Source organism: Camelus bactrianus, chromosome 14 (assembly GCF_048773025.1).
Source record: "Camelus bactrianus isolate YW-2024 breed Bactrian camel chromosome 14, ASM4877302v1, whole genome shotgun sequence".
In the NCBI taxonomy this organism is placed as follows: Eukaryota; Metazoa; Chordata; class Mammalia; order Artiodactyla; family Camelidae; genus Camelus; species Camelus bactrianus.
The window spans coordinates 6,581,451-6,602,652 of record NC_133552.1 but is presented as its reverse complement, the minus strand read 5'-3'; the positions used below and the strand labels follow the sequence as shown (position 1 = coordinate 6,602,652).

Below are 21,202 nucleotides of genomic sequence, written 5' to 3'. Positions count from 1 at the left end.
ACAGCTGGGTGAGGAGTCGGACGCCTGCAGGGGAGTTCCCTGCGATGAGGCAGAAGAGGAAGGTGCACCCAGGTCCCACAGCCCTGATGTAATGAATGACAGAAAATCACTTCCATGCCATTAAGCCCCACCCCAATCCCAGAAAAGAACCAGGACAGTACAATTTGGTTCTCAAATTCCTGCTGTTCTCTATATCAGCACCAAGAAATATTTCCTGACATACATCCTAACCAAATCGCATCCTGGCTGAGTCTAGATCCCAGGGCTCGCCTTGGCAGCTGTCTTCTCCGTTTATGCCATCCCACCGCCCAGTCAACAGAGCCGCCTAAGACAATTCACTCCTTCCTCCTCACTCTGATGCTACTGCCCTAAACTCACTGCAGTTTGCCCTTAGCAAACCCCGTCACAGCTCCAGACAGAATGTCACTGTTTCCCCTCCAGGAATGAGCGATAAATGGGTTGCACAATGAATGCCTGACAGTAATGATGAGTGTGACAGGCAAGGGGGGAAGATGAAGATGTTACTCAAGGAAGCAGAGGAACCCACGCAGCTCTGAAGCCAACGTAAGCCACAGAGAGCTTTCAGGAAACAGAACCAGAGATGGCTAGAGAAGGGTCCCTGCAGGACAACTAAGCCCTCTGTGAAGGTAAAGAGATCAAAGGCTCCCATTCCCCCGCTTCTGAGCATACATCACACACCACACACTCTACTAAATGCTGACCTCTCCCGGTCAGAAATTATCTAGAAACCTGAGTTTCCTAGTGCTGGTGTTTTTCTGATGAGGATTCAATGTGATGTTCTTCTGACAAAAGCTTCTGGTAACAAGCAGCCTATGACCTAAGGCTGAGGGGTCAACATGCACACACACGCATACACATAATACATGTACACACACACACAACATATGCATACACGCACGCATATACACACATACACAATACATGCACACACAAATACATGCATGCACACACACAATACATGCACACAAATACATGCGCGCACACACACAATACACACAATACATGCACACACATGCACGTACGCACATGTATACACAACACACAAATACATGCACAAATACATGTACACAGACGCATGCACACACAACACACACAATACATGTACACACAAATACATGCAAACACATGCACATACACACAGTACATGCACACAATACACACAATACATGCACACAGATACATGCACACAAAACACAATACATGCACACAAAACACAATACATGCACACAAAACACAATACACACACAGACACATACACACAAAACATGTGCACACAATACATGCACAAACACACACATGCACACACACACATACACACACACACAGAGCCACTCCAGTTATGCTGTATGTGGTAAGAATAATGGTCACCAGTCAATATATTGATTAGGCAATGAGTCAAAAGAGGAAAAAAGACTACCCGCCCTTGGACTTGGTCAGCAGCCCTGAGTGTTGTGCGACCATGATCCAGGCTCTGATTCTGCTGGGACAGCTGCTTTGGTAGCCCCCACAGCCCTCAGCCTCCATCCTATAGACTAACTCATGGTCACATCCCTGAAGATTCTCACAAAACACCGGAGGGAGAAAGATGTGTTAAAAAGGGAGTACAAAGGGGAAAGGGGAGGGAGGGATAACAGAGGGGCTGGGGATTAACAGACACACACGACTATACATAAACTAGATAAACAACAAGGACCTACTGTACAGCACAGGGAACTATAGTCAATACCTTGTAATGGCCTAGAATGAGAAAGAATCTGAAAAGAAAATATGTGTATGTATATATATAACTGAATCACTTCGCCGTACACCTGAAACCGCCACTGTAAATCAACTACACGTCAATAAAAAATTTTTTTAAAAAGGAGTGCAGGTGAGGGTGTTTACGGGCTGGGAGGGAAGCATGGTGTGTCTGCACAGCAGTGAGAAGCCACCTCCACCCCAGGGATCTCCAGACGAACTTGACAGAAGAGGTGGTGGTGAGCAGACCGAGGGGAACACACTGTCCGCGGGTCAGCGAGCGGGACACCCGGCTCCAGGCGGAGGAGGGCGTGGGCAAGGCCAAGGCCGTCCTCTCCTCCCACTAAGAACAGACCCTGTTTATTCACCTCTGCAGCCCCCTCAGTGCCCACCTGGTACCAGAATCTGTCCTTACTGGAAACTCAATAAATTGTGGCCAAAGGACTTAAATCCAAAATATGAGCTGTAACTTCTAACATGTATCGAATGCCAGTGAGCCAGCCTGAAAAGTGTTCTCCCTGTGTCTTCAGCACTGAGCTGGGCCAGAGACAAAGTATCGGGACAACAGTATTTATCCCATACAATCAGAAAGCAAAATTCACTTCACTGAAATATAATTTACAAGAAATACACCTGGATACACACTCTTCAGTTTAAAAAAGAGAAATCATTACTTACCTATATCATTTTTCTTCAATATACCACTTTTCTCCAAATTCTGTATTTTAAATAAAAGAGAAAAAGATCAATCTCGTCACATAACAAAACTAGCAATACACCTATGTGTAAATAAATATGTATGGTACATGTTAACATTTGCAGGGGAGACACTGAAAATGAGAGCTTAGAAAGGCTTCCCTAAAGAAACAGAACAAAATTAAAGGAGAAAAGGCAGCAACGATGCACTTCTGTATCACAACGTAAGGTTCTGATGGGGCCTCTCTTCTGTGATCTTGGGCGAGTCACTGAATTGAGCTGAGACTCCTTCCTCCAGTGTAAACGGCTCACAGTGTTTGGGGAAGGGTTGGCTTAAAAACCCCATAAACGCCAAGCATGGCAGACACATCAGAGGTCGTGCCAGCCCTGGCTGCGTGGTCCTCGTGGGGCTCCGCTCACTACTGTGTCTCCCATCTTGGAGGCTCAGACGTGCCGTCCTTGAGAATGTTCCTGTGATGCGTCTCCTACCTGAGAAGCGGCCCTGGGAGCCGGAGCAGGGCCCCGGAGGCGGTCAGCCCGGGGCGAACGAGATCTCACCAGCACAGAGGTGCGTGTCTTAGAGCTGCAGAGCTCCAGGCACAGAAACCCAGATGTGGGCACAGGAACCCCTGATCCTGATCCCGGGTAAGTCGGGGGAGGGGCTCTTCAGGGACCGCTCCGACAAAGCGCACAGTGTCAGCGCGGAATCTGCCACTTGCATTGTCTTCTCTGGCAGAGAGATTTTCTCTCTAATTGCCCCCTTCCATTTTCAACCACCATACGCTATAATTACGACAATTGGATGGTGGCAAATATCCTCCAGTTTTCTGCGCAGACTGCAACAAGAAATGCAGTTGTGAGCCTCTATCAACAAAACCGGAACAGCTTAAAAGCCAAGATGCAGCTGCAGAGACGCATCCTCTAAGGATGCCAGCAGGGCCGTGACAACGGCGTGCAGAGAGAGAGAAACACAGCACAGTGGCCACCTTTGGTGGCATTTTCTGAAGTTATCTTTATCTCAAGAACAGAAATACCACCGGGTCAAGATGGACCTCACAGTCGCGTCCTGATCTCCACCTCAGGATCAAGTGACCCTACTTAACCCAGATAAAAACACATACTTTTTGGAAGAGCCACTAAAAAAGACTGAACAGCCCAAGCCACTTGTCCATGTGACCTGAAGCAAAGCCAGGCTGTCACCGAAGTGAGCACGTGGGGACTGACTGCCGCTCCAGCCGGGGAAGGCACCCTCAGTGTCCCCGTCAGCATGCAGCAGAGAGGCCACGGCCTTGGCGGCCAGATGAGGATCATGGAAAATTGGAAATTTTAGATCTAAAAATAGGCCTGGAATGGATTTTTTAAATGTGGTCCCTCCATACAGTGGAATATTATTCAGCCTGAAACAGGAAGGGAATTCTGATACATGCAACACCATGGATGAACCTGGAGGACGTTATGCTCAGTGAAAGAAGCCAGTTATAAAATGACAGACACTGTATGACCCCACTTAAGACAGCCTAGAGTCACCAAATTCCTAGAGAGAAAGCAGGATGGTGCGGGCCGGGGCTGGGGGAAGGGAAGGGAGAGTTGCGGTTTAACGGGGACAGAGCTTCAGTCTCGCGGGGTGAAAAGCGTTCTGGAGACTGCTTGCTCAACAGTATGAATATACTTAACGGTACTGAATTGTGCACTTAAAAATGGCTAAAATGGTCTATTTTATATTATGTGTATTTTACAACTTTTAAAAATAGCATAGATGATTCAATCCAACACTCGCCTTTTGCAAATAAGACAAGGGAGGCTCAGAAAAGATACAGGATTTGCCCAGTGTCCACGAGTCACTCCGGCCACAGAAGCAGGATTAAAATCCAGGTCTGTGAGCCTTCCCAGGGTTCCTTCCTTACACTGCTGGACGTCGCATGCCCAGCGCTACTGCAGAGGCCTGCTTCAGACGACATGCCTCATTAGATGGAAACGTACTTGGAGAGTAAGCTCAAAGTAACACCTGCCACAAAAGTCATCTTCACCCAGAAGCTGAATATAAAAAACACCCTGAACTCAACGCATCCAGACTAACTTGAGCTTAGAACAGGAACCGGACTTTCTACCACATGCTTTTGTGAAAACAAAGACAATCAGCCGAAATGACACGGCTGTCTGTTTGTTATTAAGCACTGCGGCTCCGACTGCCTGACACAATTTTGAGCTAGGAAATGATTAGCCATTTCAAACGGCTCAATTTGTAAACTGTAAAAATGAAATATCCAAGGAATAGCTGCATTAGGTGAATTGAAACAGAACCAAAAATGGTCTTCAGTAATCTCCCCTTTGAGAAAGAAAACTAGACCAAATGAACGAATTGACAGAACATTTTAAATTGTCTCCAGCTTCCCTTGTGAAAAGGCTTAGTTCTTCCTAAAGAAGACAGAAACACATGGTTTGTTTTATTATCTCTGCTTCCCCATGTTTCTGACACAGACGATCAATATCAATCAAAATGTGCTCTGTCAAAGGTTTCTAAGTCAATGGAATTGCTACTCAGAGAGGAGAGAGACAGATGTGCCACAAGTGCAGCTCCCCACAGACAGCTCCCACCCTCACCGGGAACAGACAGGTCCAAGCCACCCTTCCGTGCAGGTTTTATTTTTAAGACACAATAGAGTTGAACACTTGCAATCCGTACATGTGATGCCCAGTGTGTACATCCTTCACCAAAAGAAGATAAAACAAGCTCAGAAGAATTTGCTATGAAATGTTTTAAGAAGAAAAGAGAAATAAAATGGCATCTTCTACCAGGTTGCAAACAGCCTCCTGCCCCGCCCCCCGCCCACATTTTGTATGAAATGAACTCATCAGACGCGTCCGCCAGCGCACTCAGCTGCAAGCTGGTCCTGTGCTCTAATTCTGCCTCCACCACTCACTAGCTCAGGCCTCAGGTTCGGTAAAACAGGAATCATAATTACAAGACCTTCTGCACAGGGTTGGTGTGAAGGTTCAGTTAGATAGCATCACGTCTGCCCAAAGCAAATGCTCAACATGTGCTCCTGCCCCCTTTAAACAGTCATCCTCATCACCCGTGTCACGTGAGGCCCACGGAAGAAACTTAACTGATAGAAGCAGTAAGGTCTATGGTTCCTCTTTTTACTTTGATTTATGTAGGTTCCTCCCAAAACTGCATAAGACACTTCCTGTTGTCATATCTAGTAAACATTTAAATAGGGACCCGCACTGCTCTAAGTGGTGGACACACAACACAACACAACACACACACACACTTAATCTGCAAAAGAGCTTTCCGAGGGAGGTCCCATCACCCCATCGTCCAGACGGACGAGGAGGCTGAGCACAGCGAGGTTCCGGGACTCCTGCAGGAGGTCAGAGTCGGGGAAGGGCTGTGAACACCGCAGCCTGGCCCCAGGGTTCAGCTCTCAGCCTACGTCACTCAGGACCCAGTAACTCAAGCCACCACAGGGTGTGAGGCCAGGCAAACCTGCAGGCTGAGGACAGGTATGGGGCTTGGCTGAGGCAGCACCCAGGGCCTGAGCACCAGCCTGGGAGGGCAGGCTCCCCTGAAAGCCGGGGCAGCTCAGAATCTGGGCAGTCCCAGGGCCAGGTGCCCAGAAGAGGAGCCTGGCCCAGAGCTCAGGCCCCAGGCAGGATGGCAGGGCACGGGCAGCTCTCAGGATTTGGGCGCAAAGCCACCAGAGGCCAACCAGCGTGTCTGACCACTGTTTGGGGAAGGACCTGCCCTGGGCAGGGCTGGCCGAGTTCTGGAGAACTCCAGACTGCACAGACGTTGGACAACACTGGACAAACCACTTCTTCATCGCCCAGTCTTGGGATGGGCTACAGGGGACACTTCATCACTGCCTCTCCTCATGGGCTGAATGGCTTGTTGGTTCTGTGACCTAAGCACAGATGGGGTTAATGACATTTTTCAAGGGCTTTAATAGCTGTGTGTGAAAAATGACACTAAGATATAGGACTCACCTTACCTACCTCTATTTATATTTATATATGTATTTAAGGCAAAGAATATATGTATTTCTTCTTTTGAAAAGATTATTTAAAACCTATATTTGAAAGTAGGTGCTCTAATTTCTAAATTCACCACACAAAATATTAATTCCCCATTAATAACCCTTAAATTCATTATAAATGAGCCTCATTATTGCCAAATACACACACACACACACACACACACATACACACACAGCTATGTACTATGAAATCACAGTGTGAAAAATTCAAGTATTTGGAAAATTTGGATTCTGACTTCACCTTTCGACCTCAATCAAATTACTTAACTTCTCTGAGGGTAAATGTTTTCTGCTATATGTGGGAATATCTGCTTTGCTTAGCAATAACACGATCATTCAGAAAATCAAATTAAATGAAATGTCTGAAAAGGCTTCATTAACCAACCACAAAGACTCTTAAAGCCATAAGGAATTATTATCATCATTTCCCTAGCATAGGAATCCCATGGTGTAGTTAGAACAGATCACACTCTGCTGAAAAAAGAAACATTCCATTTAAAAATGCTTTTATACCAATTATGTGGGGAAAAATACAGTCAACTGAGCCTTAATTAATATGACAGAAAACAGCTCATATGTTTAAAATATTGTTTCTCTTTCTCATGTGCCAAACTGATCTAATGCAACCCCAAATGGCGAAATTTAGACGCAGTTCTTGAATGCAACCAATGATCAAGAAGGGACAGCTCTGAGATTTGGGTAAGTGTTGTCCCCTCTCCGTCGGTCCCCAGGTCTCAGTTTCTGGTTCTGACTGTGTAAGGAGCCTGACGGCCACCTTTGGGGGTCTCCAGGCCGGTTCCCAGGATGCCCTCTCAACATGGTGCCACCTTCAAGGTGAGGGACAGCCCAAGGTTAAGTTGTGAAAGACTGGAGAAGACTATGGTATCCAGGCAAGACTGCTAAAATGTCTAGCTCCATACCAAAGCACCTTTTCTCTGAAAATGGAATTGAAAGCCTAGTGGATCTGCCTTAACTATTAAAGGGCTTTTTTAAGCAAGCCTATTTGTGGATTGCTGCCTGGATTCAAAATCTACATTGACCAATGATTCATTTAAAAAAAAGAAATCTGGTAACTATGGAAACATGAAATCATTGCCGCTCCCATTAAAGAAAATACAAACAAATCTCACATAGGAAGAATGGATTTGATCATTAGACTTGTACCTTAGACTGCTTGACCTCTTTCTTTATATCTTCAGAAACCAAAGCAAAAGCTGGAAAAAAACAAAAAGAAAGAAACATTTCTACATTAAAATTAACAATTAAGATTCATTCTCACATTAAACGGTTTTCCTTAAAATGAGGAAAAAAAAATACTTTAACAAGATTCGTTTTGCTCATTTTTGAAAGCAGCGGCACTGCTGCAAGCTGGTGCCCAGGCCGCCTTTACCTCCGGACCTAAGATTATCCATCAGTGTGAAGCCAACATGCTTAGGCTACCGAGCTAAGGAAAATGGACAGCAAAGGAATTATCTATAATTATAAACCACAGGACAGACGCATACAAACATACGACTTCTCAGAAACCCTGATTCTGGTACCTTCTTAAGCAAAGAGGAATTCCTGAGAATCCGGCAAGAAGCAGCACAGATTTCCACCCTCTCATCCGTGCCAGAGTCTGGCGGGCAACAGAGCTAAACCTGGGGCAAGTTTTCCATCTCGGGGGTTGTGGGTGCAGGGTCTGCAGTGTGGTGCAGAAACTGCTCCCAGCTCGCAGGGGAGAAATAAGAGATCCCTACTAAAGCCACGGGGCCAGGGGAGCCAGAGGAGTTAGGACCATCCCCCGCTCAGAATGATTTCATGTTTTGAGTCGGAGCCCATAAACAGGCAAAAACATCCCTAGAGACAAAACTAGGCTCTACATTAAAAATAATAATAATAACCTGACGGTAACATTTTGAAAATATAAAGCAAAATGATAAATGAAACAGGAAGGGTAACCAGACCAAAAAAAAAAAAAAAAAAAAAAAAAGCTTAATTTTACAGTGCATGTCCCCTGAAGGGCTAAAAGGAAAGCGTTTCGGAGTTTGCTTTCTCCAGTTAGCGTTCCCAGGAGGAGACGTGCAGTGCCTTAGAGCAAAAAGGCGCTGAAAGGGCTGGACAGGCGATTCCGGGCAGCAGTCACACCGCATACGGAGAGTCAGTGCCAGGGCTCCCGGGGAACAGAGGAGGAGACGGCCCCCGCCTCAAGTTCCCTCTCCATTAACATCTGCTCAAAGGAAATAACCTAAAACATACTCACACTAAGAAGCAAATGACTAACAAGGTCGAATCAATTCCACTTCCAGGATGATATTTCGGAAGGCGGGTAAAATCCAAACGGAAGCCGAATGAGCCTCTATGTGAACCTCGATCCCAGCAGGTGCTGCACGAGGCTCCCTGAGTGAATCCCCACCGCCACCCTCTGACCCTCTGCTCTGCTTTATGTTCCTCCAGAGCACCTCCTGCTGCTGACACAATATATGTTTACGTGTTTATTGCTTGTCTTATAGATTAGTGTAGCGCAAGCTCCGTGAAGGCAGGAGTGGTTTTATTTACTGTTTGCCCCCAAATCAGAAGCAGCTCAATAAACATTTATTGAATGAATGAATGGAGTGAGCTCGTCTCCAATCCATCACTGAAGGGCTGTCCCCTCCTTACACTCAACATCTCAACCCAGCAGACTGAAGTTTAGTACCCTACTCAGTTTATGTTCACTAGGATCTGATCTGCTTTCTCACTTTTTACACACATGTGCATGCATAGCACACACACACACATCCCAAGGCAAATGCAAAGTCCAATCATTTATTAAGTCCCAAGAAGAGAGGACAGATTTAACTTCAAACACCATTTAAATTCTCCTTCTGGGTATTTAATCTTTTGATATTGTTTTATTTATCTCCAAGCTAGTGTGTACATTTAAAACCCTCAACAAGATCTTAAAAATAGAATTATTAATAAACATCATATAGTGAGGTTGCAACATTCCAATAACTTGCAGGATCTAAAAACTGTGGTCAATCTAATATAGGACTTGAGACTCAAAAATCCATCTGCCCCAACTCACCACTGCCTAATTCCAAACATGGACAGTCAAAGCTCTCTGGGTTAGAATTTCCTCCTTTATCAAGAAAAATAACCCTTCCAATTTAACATGTTCAGTGACTTATCAGCTAATACCCAGCATTTACTCTTAACCTCACTTTTTGGCAAGACCAGTTGGCCATGTGAAAAAGAAAAGTATGTCCACACAAAAGCCCCAGGCCCTTCCAAATGCAGGCTCTACACTGAAGGAAAGCGTCTTTAGCTGGTATTGGTTCTAAGTACTACTAATGCATCAGCTTTCAAAAATAAGCAGCTAATATTATTTGACAATGTTACTGTGTAAAGTAGGAACTACACAGAGGAAAGATGTTTCCCCTAAGTCAAGTAAATTCCTCAAACCCTGCTGTCTTTATAGAATAAAGACACCATACTTTTATTCAGACAAGGCTTAAGGGAAATTAGATTTTAGTTGTCTCCAAAAATATACTGGCCTAGAGTTTAAATATCCTTTAAAAAAAAAAAAAGGAAATAAAATTTATTTCTCCCCATCACTCTGCTGTGAAATTAAGACCTTTTCCCCGTGAGAGAAATAAATTATATAAAATGTAAAGCAATAACATAAAAAAGCCATCAGAGGGCCTTTCAAGCATAAGAGCAAATCATAATATGGCAAGACAATCCCCATTAGATGAATATCTAAACAAATAACTAGTTGGTTTTAGCTCTGTATTTCCATAATCTAAATAAAACAAAATAAATCACCAAGGAACCAAGTGCATTTTGAAGAATATGCTACACTATTGACAAATCCAATCCTTTGGGGGGGGGCGGGCTGAAGGGTGATAATTAGGTTTCTTTCTTTATTTCTGGAGGAGGTACTGGGGATTGAACCCGGCACCTCGTGCATGCTAAGCATGTGCTCTACCACTTGAGCGATACCCTCTCTACCCTGATAAATTCAACCTTAAAATAATGAATCATTTACAGAACTCCTACCAACAAAATCCCAGCTTTTGCAGTTCGTGGAAATGAAGGCAAAATGGTGCATTATAGTAGAAGAGGAAAGTGAGAAAAATCAGCAAGAGAGGTAAGAAATTACATGTCACCTTCAACAGCCCTAACAAGAGCACAGTGCGGACATTTCACCCAGCAGGAGGGAGGGAGGCGGGAGAGGGAGTGAGACCCCCCACCCCCGCCATGGGGAGGGGCCACCTGGGGCTCAGGGTGTACTGTTTGACTTGCTACTAATTTCCAGATTCAGTGGGGGGAAAAGAAATATTCTTGAAAGCTTGGCCTTAATGTGCAGTTGGGAGAAATATTCCAAGGTAAATCAGCTCTTATATGCCAAACTGCTGTTTAAAAGTAATTTCCCCTTTTCTATTTTCAACATGAATCCCTGTGAATTGCTACAGGGAACTATATTTAAAGTGCAAATCAGAGCGGACAATAGAAATAAGACCCTTCTCATGATAAGTTTAAGTAATTCAAGCCAACTAATGTGTTAGCGCATCTATCCTGAGAGATAAATCAAATTTTACAGCTAACCTGGGCCCAAGATTTATCGACCAGCCCAAGCCCTGGAGTGTGAGAAAACAGGAGAGAAATTAATTGCAATGCATTTAAGCAGCACTAATCAGCTGTCTTCTGTTCCGGGGAGGGACCAGGGACCGGCCCAGGCAGGAAAGGTGACTGATTCTCCTGTTTTATTCCTCCCAAACTCCTCCAGTAACATCTATCATAGAAACTGAATTAAATACCAAAAAACAAAACCAGTAAGATGCTAAATAACCCCCCAGGGGGTGCCGTCAGGACTGAGTGAGATGAGGCAGCAAGTGCTCCGAGAGGGCTCAGCGGATACCGAAGGCTCAGGAGGGGGCTGCGGAGATGCTGGTGGAGCAAACCAGCCATCACCGTCACCGTGGGTCGGGCGGGCGTGTGTCCGGCACACAGGCCGGGAGGAGGAAGCAGAGGGAGGGCAGCCCTGCCATCCAGGACAGAGCTCACAGCACCCGGGAGCCTGCGGCCAGTGCCCCCCAGGCTCAGGGCTCTTCCCGGGCACAGTGGGAGGGAGCACCTGGGGCCCGGGTTCTTTGCTGTGACCTACTTTCCTTAACAGGTCCCCCCCACCCCCCACCGCCCGCACAGCTCCTCCCCAGCAGCTCCTGCTCCCTGGAGCTTCCAGGTTTAATTCCAGGTCCTCCGAAGGGGCCTTAAGCTCCAGGATGCATAGCCTGCAGTCAATTTACTTGGTTCCAAAGACCTGCTTTGAAGATAATCCCTGGCAGCAGAGGGAACAGAAACAAACATGCTGGCCCAGTGACAGGCCTTCCCTTGTCCTCCTCAGACAAATCCACGGTCCCCAGAGCTGCGGTCATGAGGGAGGGGAGATGCCACTCAACCACGGATGGAGGGCCCTTCACTCCGCAGGGCTGAGAACAGAAGGACAGACCAGCTCAGGCGGCTGAGGAGCTAATGGTTGAGCCCCTGTAACAGGCCCAGGATGGGGCCTGGCACACGCAAGGGGCTCTGGGTGTGAGCAGCTATTGTCATTACTTTTATTAATTTATACTTTCGTTTGTTCAACAGAAAATCAAAGAGCGGCTGCATGTTATATGTGCCCTGCATTCGGCTAGGAGCCGGGCAGACGATGAATGAGCAACTCCCCAAGGAGCTAATGGTCTAACTTGCCAAGCCCCTCAGTCAGCAACCAAGTGCCGACGGGCGCCCCCTGAAGGCAGCCGTTCTAAAGGCACCACTGAGGGAGCCCCCGCGGGGAGAGAGGGCATCGCACTGGCAGGGCAGCGGGGAAGGGAGGCCGCCAGAGCGCGGGGCACTGCCTGCAGCAAGCTCGCCTCGGTGCTCAAGGAAGTAAACCCCAGGCAGCAGAGACTTCAAGTACAAGAGGAGAAGGCCTGGAAACAGGCTTCTGCACACAAAGCACATTAAACAGTCCGGTGTGCCCAGAGCATGGACACCTGGGGGGTGTGATCTAGGCAGGGACACCTGGGGGTGTGACCTGGGCACAGACACCTGGGGTCTGTGATCTAGGCAGGGACACCTGGAGGTTGTGACCTGGGCAGGGACAGCTGGGGGGTGTGACCTAGGCAGGGACACCTGGGGTCTGTGATCTAGGCATGGACACCTGGAGGGGTTGACCTGGGCATGGACACCTGGGGGTGTGACCTGGGCACAGACACCTGGGGTCTGTGATCTAGGCAGGGACACCTGGAGGGTGTGACCTGGGCAGGGACAGCTGGGGGGTGTGACCTGGGCAGGGACACCTGGGGTCTGTGATCTAGGCATGGACATCTGGAGGGGGTGACCTGGGCATGGACACCTGGGGGTGTGACCTGGGCAGGGACACCTGGAGGGGGTGACCTGGGCACGGACCATATATTTTAGGAAGGAAAAGATCTTTTGCTTCTTTGATTCATATCTCATTTAAACAGAAGATATGAAAACCCATGTCAGTCAGGGTCTGAAAACTAGAAAATTCCAACTCAAACAGAGTTTTGGGAGAAATGCACAAGCATGTTCCAGAGGCTGAGCCATGGGTAAGGGGCAGAGGAGTCCTGGCCGCACAGCCTACTCCCCAGCACAGAGGAGCTCCGCGAGGGCACTCACTCAAACACCAGGAAAGCCGCGCTCTGCACAAGGCCTTTACGTTGCTAACGCATATTCAGCAGCTAGCCGTCTGGCTAATCTGTAAGAGCACGCTTCTGCTTGACTCTTGGGTAACTTAGTTTTGTAAGACAGAGTGGGTCCTAAAAAGCGCCCGTCAGTGCCACTGAATCCGTGGTGCCCACAGTCTGAGATGTGCCAACGCCTTCAAGAGCTTACTTGTCTATTGTCCAAAAATCTTTGCTCTAACAACCCACTGCTTCAGCTTTTGAGACTCATGCAGTCCCTTCAGTAGCATCTGTAAATCTGCTAAACGATGCTGGAATCAGAGAGAGACTTCTCAGTCTGAATTCTGGGGTTTCTGGTTCCTTCCCCAAGGAGACAAAACACCTGATTGCTGAGTGTCAGGCCTCCATTCCACACTTTGCTCTCTCCAAAACAGCGCCTTACTCAATTTAAAGACCAAGCAACCGGCAATCATCTTTACCTTCTACAGATGAGCAGGGAATCGGCCCCACTGACCCCAGGCAAGGGCAGCCCATGCAGGGCTCTGTACCTGCCAGCATATACAACTCATGTGGCGCCTTTTTAAAAATGCAGATCCACAGGCCTCATCACCCACCTCTTGAATCAGAAAAATCTGGAGCCTGAACCCAGGAATCTGCATTTTAACAAAGGGGCCTCTTTAAGACCCTGAGGTGTTTCCGTGTGTGAAGTCTGACGCACGCTGGGATGGACAGACAGCAAGACTCAGGCAGACGGGACGGCTTTTCTCACCATTTATCTTCCTTTGCCTCCTTCATCTCATAAACGAAGAACAGGCCCCTGCATATCCACCCTCAAGGATCCGGAGAAGATAAATTCAGCGTGCTGTGTAAGAAGCCTTGAGCTTCTTATGGGAAGCAATGATGTGAACCAAAACATATCACCTTTGCAGATCATAAAAGACTCCTTTAGGAGTGAAAGTAAGTTGTATGCCCAGGAGAGACTGGCATTGCTGTGCTTGAGATGCATTCCAAACCGTGTTTGATGACACTTTAACTCTTTTTTGTGTGTGTGTCTAAACCTGCAGCTCTACACTGTATGAGTTTTACAGATAAAGACTGTTTATTTCCCCAACGTCTACCAAATTTCAGAGCACAGACATTTTGAGTAAAAGCTTAAATAAGTTTATTTTGTCAATCAAGGCTCTCTTCTTAAAAAACAACAACAACAAAAAACGCAAATTGCCCCCAAATCTCTCTTCAGCCAACCTCTCCTCTGAGCTCTAGACCCGCAGCTCTAACTCCCCACCAGACAGGGCGCCTGAGCATCTTGCATGTACCCCAGACTCAACTTGTCCAAACTCAGCTCATCATCTGCACCTCCCCCTAAAATTAAAAGTAAATTTTAGAAAACTTTGAATACTTAATGCCACAACTGTACACTTAAAAATGGCTGAAGTGATACATTTTATGTTGTATATATTTAATTACAATTAAAATTTTCTCTTGCGGTTGAATCTGGTCCTTCTCCATCAATGCCTGTATCAGTAAATAACACCTCTTCACCGACAGCTCAGAACAAAAACCAAGACTCATCCTTGAGCTTTCCTCCCAGCCCGCTGGACCAGTCACCACCACACCTCAGAGACTCTTAATCAGGTCCCCTGGGGTTGGCTCTGGCAGCCTCCTCACTGGTCCCCTATGTCCACACTGGCCCCCTCCCGTCCCTGTCCTAGGGGACAACCAGCGTGAGCTTCTTAAAATGCAAGTCAAATCATGTCACTCCCCTATGACAGCCCTTCAATAGCTCTGACTGTTCTAAGGTCAAAGTCCCAAATCCCTACCCTGGTCTCCAGGGCCTCTACTGACCCCCACCCCCTCTACAGCCCCATCCTTTTTCCACAGAATTCCTCCAGCCCGAGCTCTTTCCTCCGCTTACCTGATCTCTGCTTCCCCTTCGGGTCTGAGCTCTGATGTCCCTTTCTTGAGTCCCTGCTCTGAGCTTCCTCAGCCCTGCACTACTGGCAGCTTGGACCAGATAGTTGATTCTTCGGGAGGTGGGGGTTGTCCTACGCATTGTACGACACTCAGCAGCGCTCCCTGCCCAGCCATCCTGTGTGACAGACACCAAATCTCTAGGCATCCACAGGTGTTCCCAGGTGGGGCAAGATGACTGTTGAGAACCACGGCCCCAGACTCCAGGCTAAAGCCATTAACATCCCTGGGGGCCCCAGACTCCAGGATAAAGTCACATGCGTCCCCGCAGCCCACTCACTGCACCGAGCAGGCTGCAGCCAGCATTTTTGGTGAAGTGGGTTTTAATGTCACCTTCCCTGCAAGCTTCACAAGGGTAGACACAGACTAGTTCTGGCTCCCTGCAACATCCCAATGCTGGATGTAGACTAGCTACTCTACCCTCTTTGAATAAATAAAACAAGCTTGGAGCTGGTTTTTGCTTTTAATACTACTCTTAAGTTAACATTTTCTAGTAGTTCAAGTCCGCACCCACACTGCATCCAGTGTCTTTGGAAGTGGCTTAGTGAACAGATCCTCTGAAATATGGTATTAAAGGAGACTCTCAATCAGTCACGGGTCTCAGGAACCCCAGACACGCACCGTAACTTTTCCTTTATATTCACGAAAATGGAAATCACACCCCTGTATATTGTTCTTCAGCAGGAATCTGCTCAGCACCCCAGATGGACTACACGTAATGGCTACAAGGAGGAGAACGCAGAACGTCTGCAAACTAGGCCTGCTTTACATGCTTGTAACAGAAAGCGAGAAACCTGGCCCTCAGTGGCCCCAGTGACCTCAGTAACGATGACTGACTCAGGCCCTGGGCCCACAAGGTTCGCCTCAGACAAAGTTGGCAGGAAGGTCAGGACATACCCTCCCCGCCCCCCTCCTCATGTGGAACAGATGCCCTTCCTCCCTCCCCTTCCACCACCCCCAGCCCTCCCTGCCTCCTCCCCAGAGCCTGACTGTTGGCCACAGGCAAACTCCCATGGGCCAAGTCCATGACCAAGGGGGCCATGCCAGTTTGGGGGACCTGGGCTATCTGGACCACAGAGAATTCATCCAGACAACTGAAATCTATGCCGGTGATACCTGAGTACCGCTGAAGAAACAAAAGGAGGGCTTCAAAATAAAAATTAAAAAAAAAAACAAACAAACAAGATAACCTGGAGCCAGGTGTGACTCTCAGGGTCCTAAAATGTCTGACTCACTGCAATGAAAAGAATCTGAGCAAGACCTGGCTCGGAATGAAAAACCATCCCTAATTTTGGCAGGTGCTAAGACTTCACAATCCTGACTCATACAGAGCAGAAACAGGGACGAGAAAGATAAATGTTAACATTATTATTTTTACCATTGGTTCAAATGAGTCTCTTCCCAGATGTACCCATTAGAATTAGGTTTGGCTGCATGTAATTAAAATACCCTAACAACCGGGCTTTAAAAAGACAGGTTTATGTTTTTATCACATGTAATACAAGTGTGGTAACAGGCCATCCCGGGCTAGCCTGGTGCTCCACACCCACCTGGCACCCAGGTGGTGGTACCCCTGCCCCTCTACCATCTGCACCACTGGCTTCTGTCTTCAAGGTCACCTCGTGGTCACAAGATGGCCACCAAAGCTCCAGCCATCAGATTCACACAATAGGCAATGAGGAGGAGGAGGAAACAATGACAGAAGTTCTGCATCTCAACTGGGTCAGCCACCAAGAGACCCACCCAAAAATCTCTACAGATAGCTCACTGGCTACACCTGTTTGCAAGGACCACTGAAAAATGTTTTCTCACTGGACACACAGCCACCCCCCACCACCCTTCCCCTCACCCCCTGTATTATTAGTCTGCTAGGGCTGCCGTAATAGAAGCCACGGCGAGGCTTAAACAACAGAAATGTATTTCTCACAGTCCTGGAAGCCAGGAGTTCAAAATCAAGGTACCAGCAGGGCTGGTTTCTGCTGAGAACTCTCCCCTTGGCTTACAGATGGCCGTTTTCTCTCTGTCCTCACACAGCCTTTTCTTTGTTTGCAAGCATTCCTGGTACCTCTTCCTTTTCTGATAAGGACATGGGTCCTACTGGATTAGGGCCCCACCCTTAAGACCTCATGTAACCTTCATTACCTCCTTAAAGGCACATCTCCAAACAGTCATACTGTGGATTAAGGCTTCAACACGTGCATTTGCAGGACACAATTCAGTCCATAACACTGCTGATTATCTAAGAGGTTTTTCGGTCAGGAAAAGAAGGAACTAGGGGCTTGAGGGTAGCAGACAGCAAACTCTGCTACAATAGAATCAGTTAAAACTGTAAGAGATGTCGAAGTTCTAGTATTTTTATCTAGTCTATGCCTCCTGTTTTATATGAGAAAATTGAGGCTCAAAGAAAGCAAAGAGGAGCCACACCATGGGTGACCTGGAAGCATGAATAAATCTTCTGATTCTAGTGCTGGCTTTCAGACTTTAGAACTGAAGTTACAGTGAATTTTGTTTGTATAATCATATGGGTTTAAAATAAATGTTCTATTGACTTTAAAAGCTCAAATGAATACACTACAGTTTGTGGGAAGCTATATACAGTCAGGCCACCCTTACAAGGGAATTTAAGGTATTTTTACACTGTCAGGATTGTTCACATGCCTGAGAACTCCTATCACATTCTCTATTTCAGAAAGATTTCCAAAATCCTGATTTGAAGATATAGAGTGGGTACCACATCTTTTTATTTCTTGGTGCCTTTCTGCAACATCAAAGAAGATCTCAATAGAAGGAACTCATGGTTTACCTCTGACCTCGAAGACCTGTCTGTACCAACACATGAAAACCACTTCATAAATCCAAATGTCTCACAGGGACCTTTTAATAGGTTTTATGTCTTATTTGTTGTGCCTACCTGACAACTTCACAAGCCTGAGACATCTCCAAAAACCGGAGGACATTTTAGTTCATTCTGAACGTCCTTTAATGTATTATCAAGTTTGGATAATGCAGATATCCCCGTAAGCGCAGTGAAAAAGATACACATAGCAACACAAGTGTGCACTTCAGCCAGTACAGTGAATATGTTACATACAAACATTGTGTTCCCACTACAGCATTGTAAAGTGCAGTGCTATAAATAGAATGCCAATTTCAGCTACCACCCACCCCATTTGGTGACATGCAAAAACGCCCAGGGAGCCAGCCAACTGATGCAGCCAGCAGTCACCTAGTCCGCATCCCACCCCTTCAGTCCCCTCTTCCCCCAGGGCTGCCTCCCCAGCAACGCACTCTCTTCCACCAAAGCAGATTCTGGCCTAGTTCAGTTGCTCCCCACCGTCAATTACAGCCTTCTCCGCCCAAGGTGCCCAAACATTTTTAATTACATTGTTACTTACTTAATCATGCGTGTGAACAATTACCAATTAGTCTCACTCACTTTTTCCACACTTACTGAGCACCTACAGACACGCCAGGGTACCAAACAAGGTCCTTATTCGGAGAGTTTTAAGTCCAAATGAAAACGGCTAGAAAGGTTCTGGTGGGCTACCAAAACAGCAGTGTGCAATGACGCTACGTCTTTTCCTAAATTGCACCATTCTGCCATTTCTAAAAATCTGAAATTACTGCCTCTTAACGGGCTGGAAACACAAAAGTCTGGGAAAGAAGACAATAATCCTGAGAACACTGCAAAGGGAATAATTTTCCCCCAAAGCTTTCAAACTTGCACAAATCATGAAAGTCAACTGCAATTTTTTTTAAACTTTTACAACATTATTTTATGATAAAGGGGTAAGCAGGCTCTTGTGAGGCGCATGGGGGTAAAGGGAAGGGGCATTACAGCTGCAGCAGACAAGCACTGTTGCAGAAGTGTTCTCTAATTTCCCCCCACGAAGACGCAAGATTCGGGAAGGCTTCCCCGCTGCCTGCCCCACGCCACGACCGACACACGGAGGCCCAGCCGGGTACCCGGTTCCCACTTCCTGGTCCAGGAATCGGTGGAAGGGGCTGGTGCCCAGTGGGCATCACAGCCTTGGGAGCCCGGGCAGGACCTTCAGACCCCGCAGGGAGCCCCGGAGGGGCGCGCGGGCCGGGCGGGAGGTGCGGGGCGGGGCGGAGCGGGGGCCCGGGCCGCGGAGCCCGCCCGCCTCCAGCCTCTGCGCCAGCGCGGGGCGCGCGGGGCGCGGGCGGAAGGCATGGGGGGCGGGCCCGCGGCCGCCGCTTCCCTCCGTTCAAAGTTTCTCGCAGTTGCACATTCACTCCGCGCTTCCTGTGGGGGTGGGCGCCGCGCCCTCGCGGCCCGGCCGGCCGGCCGCCCGCTCCTGGCGGAAGGAAGCGGGAAGATGCGAGGCGGGCCGGGGCGGCGACGGGACTCCGCGCGCCGAAAGGGGCCGTGGAGGTGCGCCCCGGGGTCCCGGGTTCGGGGGGGGGGGGGGTCCCGCCCTGGTGCCGCGAGAGGGCGCTGCTGCCGGCGCAGCGGGGACCGGACGGCGGGGCGCGGGCGCCTGCGGGGCAAGGCTGGGCCGCCCAGCGCCTCCCTCGGCGCGCGGACGCGGGGCGCGGGCGGCTGCGCCCGGGGAGCCCACGCCTCTCCCGTGCGCACCCGGGCCGCCCGCTACTTACCCAGGGAGCAGGTGAGCAGCGAGAGCAGTGCCGGGAGCGCCAGGCGGCGGCCCCGGCGGGCGTGTGGCCGCATCCCGGCGGCGGAGCTGTGCTCCCTGTCCGGGCGCGGGGACGGGAGACGCGCGGGGAGCGGAGCTGCGCCGCCGCCGCCGCCGCCGCCGCCCCAGCCGCCGCGGCTGACCCTTCTCCGCCGGCTCCCCTCCTCCCTCCTCCGGCTCCACCGCGTCGGCTGCCGACGCGCCCTCTGGCGGCCGGTAGCGGGAGCGCTCTTGTGCGCGCTTGTCGCACCCGCTTGGTTGGCGGTTGGGGCTGGGGTCGCCGCCAGGGTGAGGGTAGAGGTGGCCGCTCCAACGCTGGGACAGCGCCCTCCTTCCAGGCGTCTGACCTCTGCTCCCTGCGGCCACTCGTCTCCACTCCTCCCTTCCTTCCTCTCCCTCACCTAGGCCCCATCCTCTCTTCTCGCGTCCTCCTTACTCCGTCACCTCCCCTCCCCGGATCGCCAGCGGTAGGTCAGTGGCGCCCCTTCTTACCCCCGAAGTGAAGGGGTGGGGGCAGCGGGTGATGGGCGGCAGAGGAAAGGAGGGAGAATCACTTTTCTTCCCTGCTAGTATACCATCTGCTATAAAAAAAAATCAATAATTCAAATCTTAATATTGTTGGCACCAGTATTCTACTTTGATGAAGGTGTTTTTAATCAGCTCAACTAATTTACTTAATATTCTCTTTTTAAATGGAATTTGGCCAATGGCTTAGGCCTGGAATTTGGCTTTTAATAGAAGTTTGTGTAAATGTAATTTTGTATAAATGTAATTTTAAGTGTTCACCATAATGGAACACAGAGGGGGTACTTTTATCCAAAAGTCTGATAAAAATTAATTGAATCGGAATGCCGAAAAGTGGAGGGACTGCAGAATCCTCCTTCGGAAAGTCCCTCTTGTCCGCATGTGACTGTCCCTCCCGAGCGGGGAAGATGGTGCACTGAAGAGAAGGAAGAGCTGCAAACCCCTCCCAGGGTCCTGAACGCCCCCGAGCCTCCCCGGAGCCTCGACTCATTTCTGTCTCCCGGGGGGGAAGACAGGACCAAGTGCTCGTGCTTACCTGAGTGTAGACCGTGACCTCCTGAAGTCTCGTCCATGTTTTCACTGCACTTCACCATATTTCTGGATGCTCATTAGGTGCCCTGTGAACACCAGTATCTTCCACATGGACATCCAGTGTTCACCCATTTGCCAAACATTAAATGAAGACCAATGCCAGGCCCTACGGATACCAGTAGGACGTGGGGGAGAGAGGCCGGTGCAGGCTAAACGTTTGCTGTCTTGAACCTAATAAACATGAACGCTTGCTGAGAGATTACCCTCACAGCGCCGGGCAGTATGTCCTTGCAACAGCGGCTGCAAGTTTTTAAAAGGAAGTCTAGAGACAATGGGTTTTCTCTCTGTGATTTATATTGACTTCTTG

At 48.6% G+C, this 21,202-nt stretch overlaps 1 protein-coding gene across 5 annotated transcripts in view; it reads right to left on the bottom strand.

Annotated features, from left to right (window-relative positions):
- Window positions 1–20,891, bottom strand: part of B3GLCT (beta 3-glucosyltransferase) — an 84,626-nt gene extending 63,735 nt beyond the window's left edge. For 4 of the 5 annotated variants that reach the window (XR_012511641.1, XM_074378011.1, XM_074378014.1 and 1 more), the window contains exons 1-3: window positions 19,742–19,962; window positions 7,659–7,708; window positions 2,437–2,476 (exon numbers count right to left, since the gene is read on the bottom strand). Coding sequence is in view for 4 of the 5 variants with exons in the window: in XM_074378011.1 (XP_074234112.1) it covers window positions 2,437–2,476; window positions 7,659–7,708; window positions 19,742–19,814 (163 nt within the window). In the remaining variant the exon portion in view is untranslated. Of the gene's footprint in view, window positions 1–2,436; window positions 2,477–7,658; window positions 7,709–19,741; window positions 19,963–20,839 lie in introns of those variants that run through there. The other variant, XM_074378012.1, reaches the window with a different exon arrangement.
- Window positions 20,892–21,202: the final 311 nt, after the last annotated feature.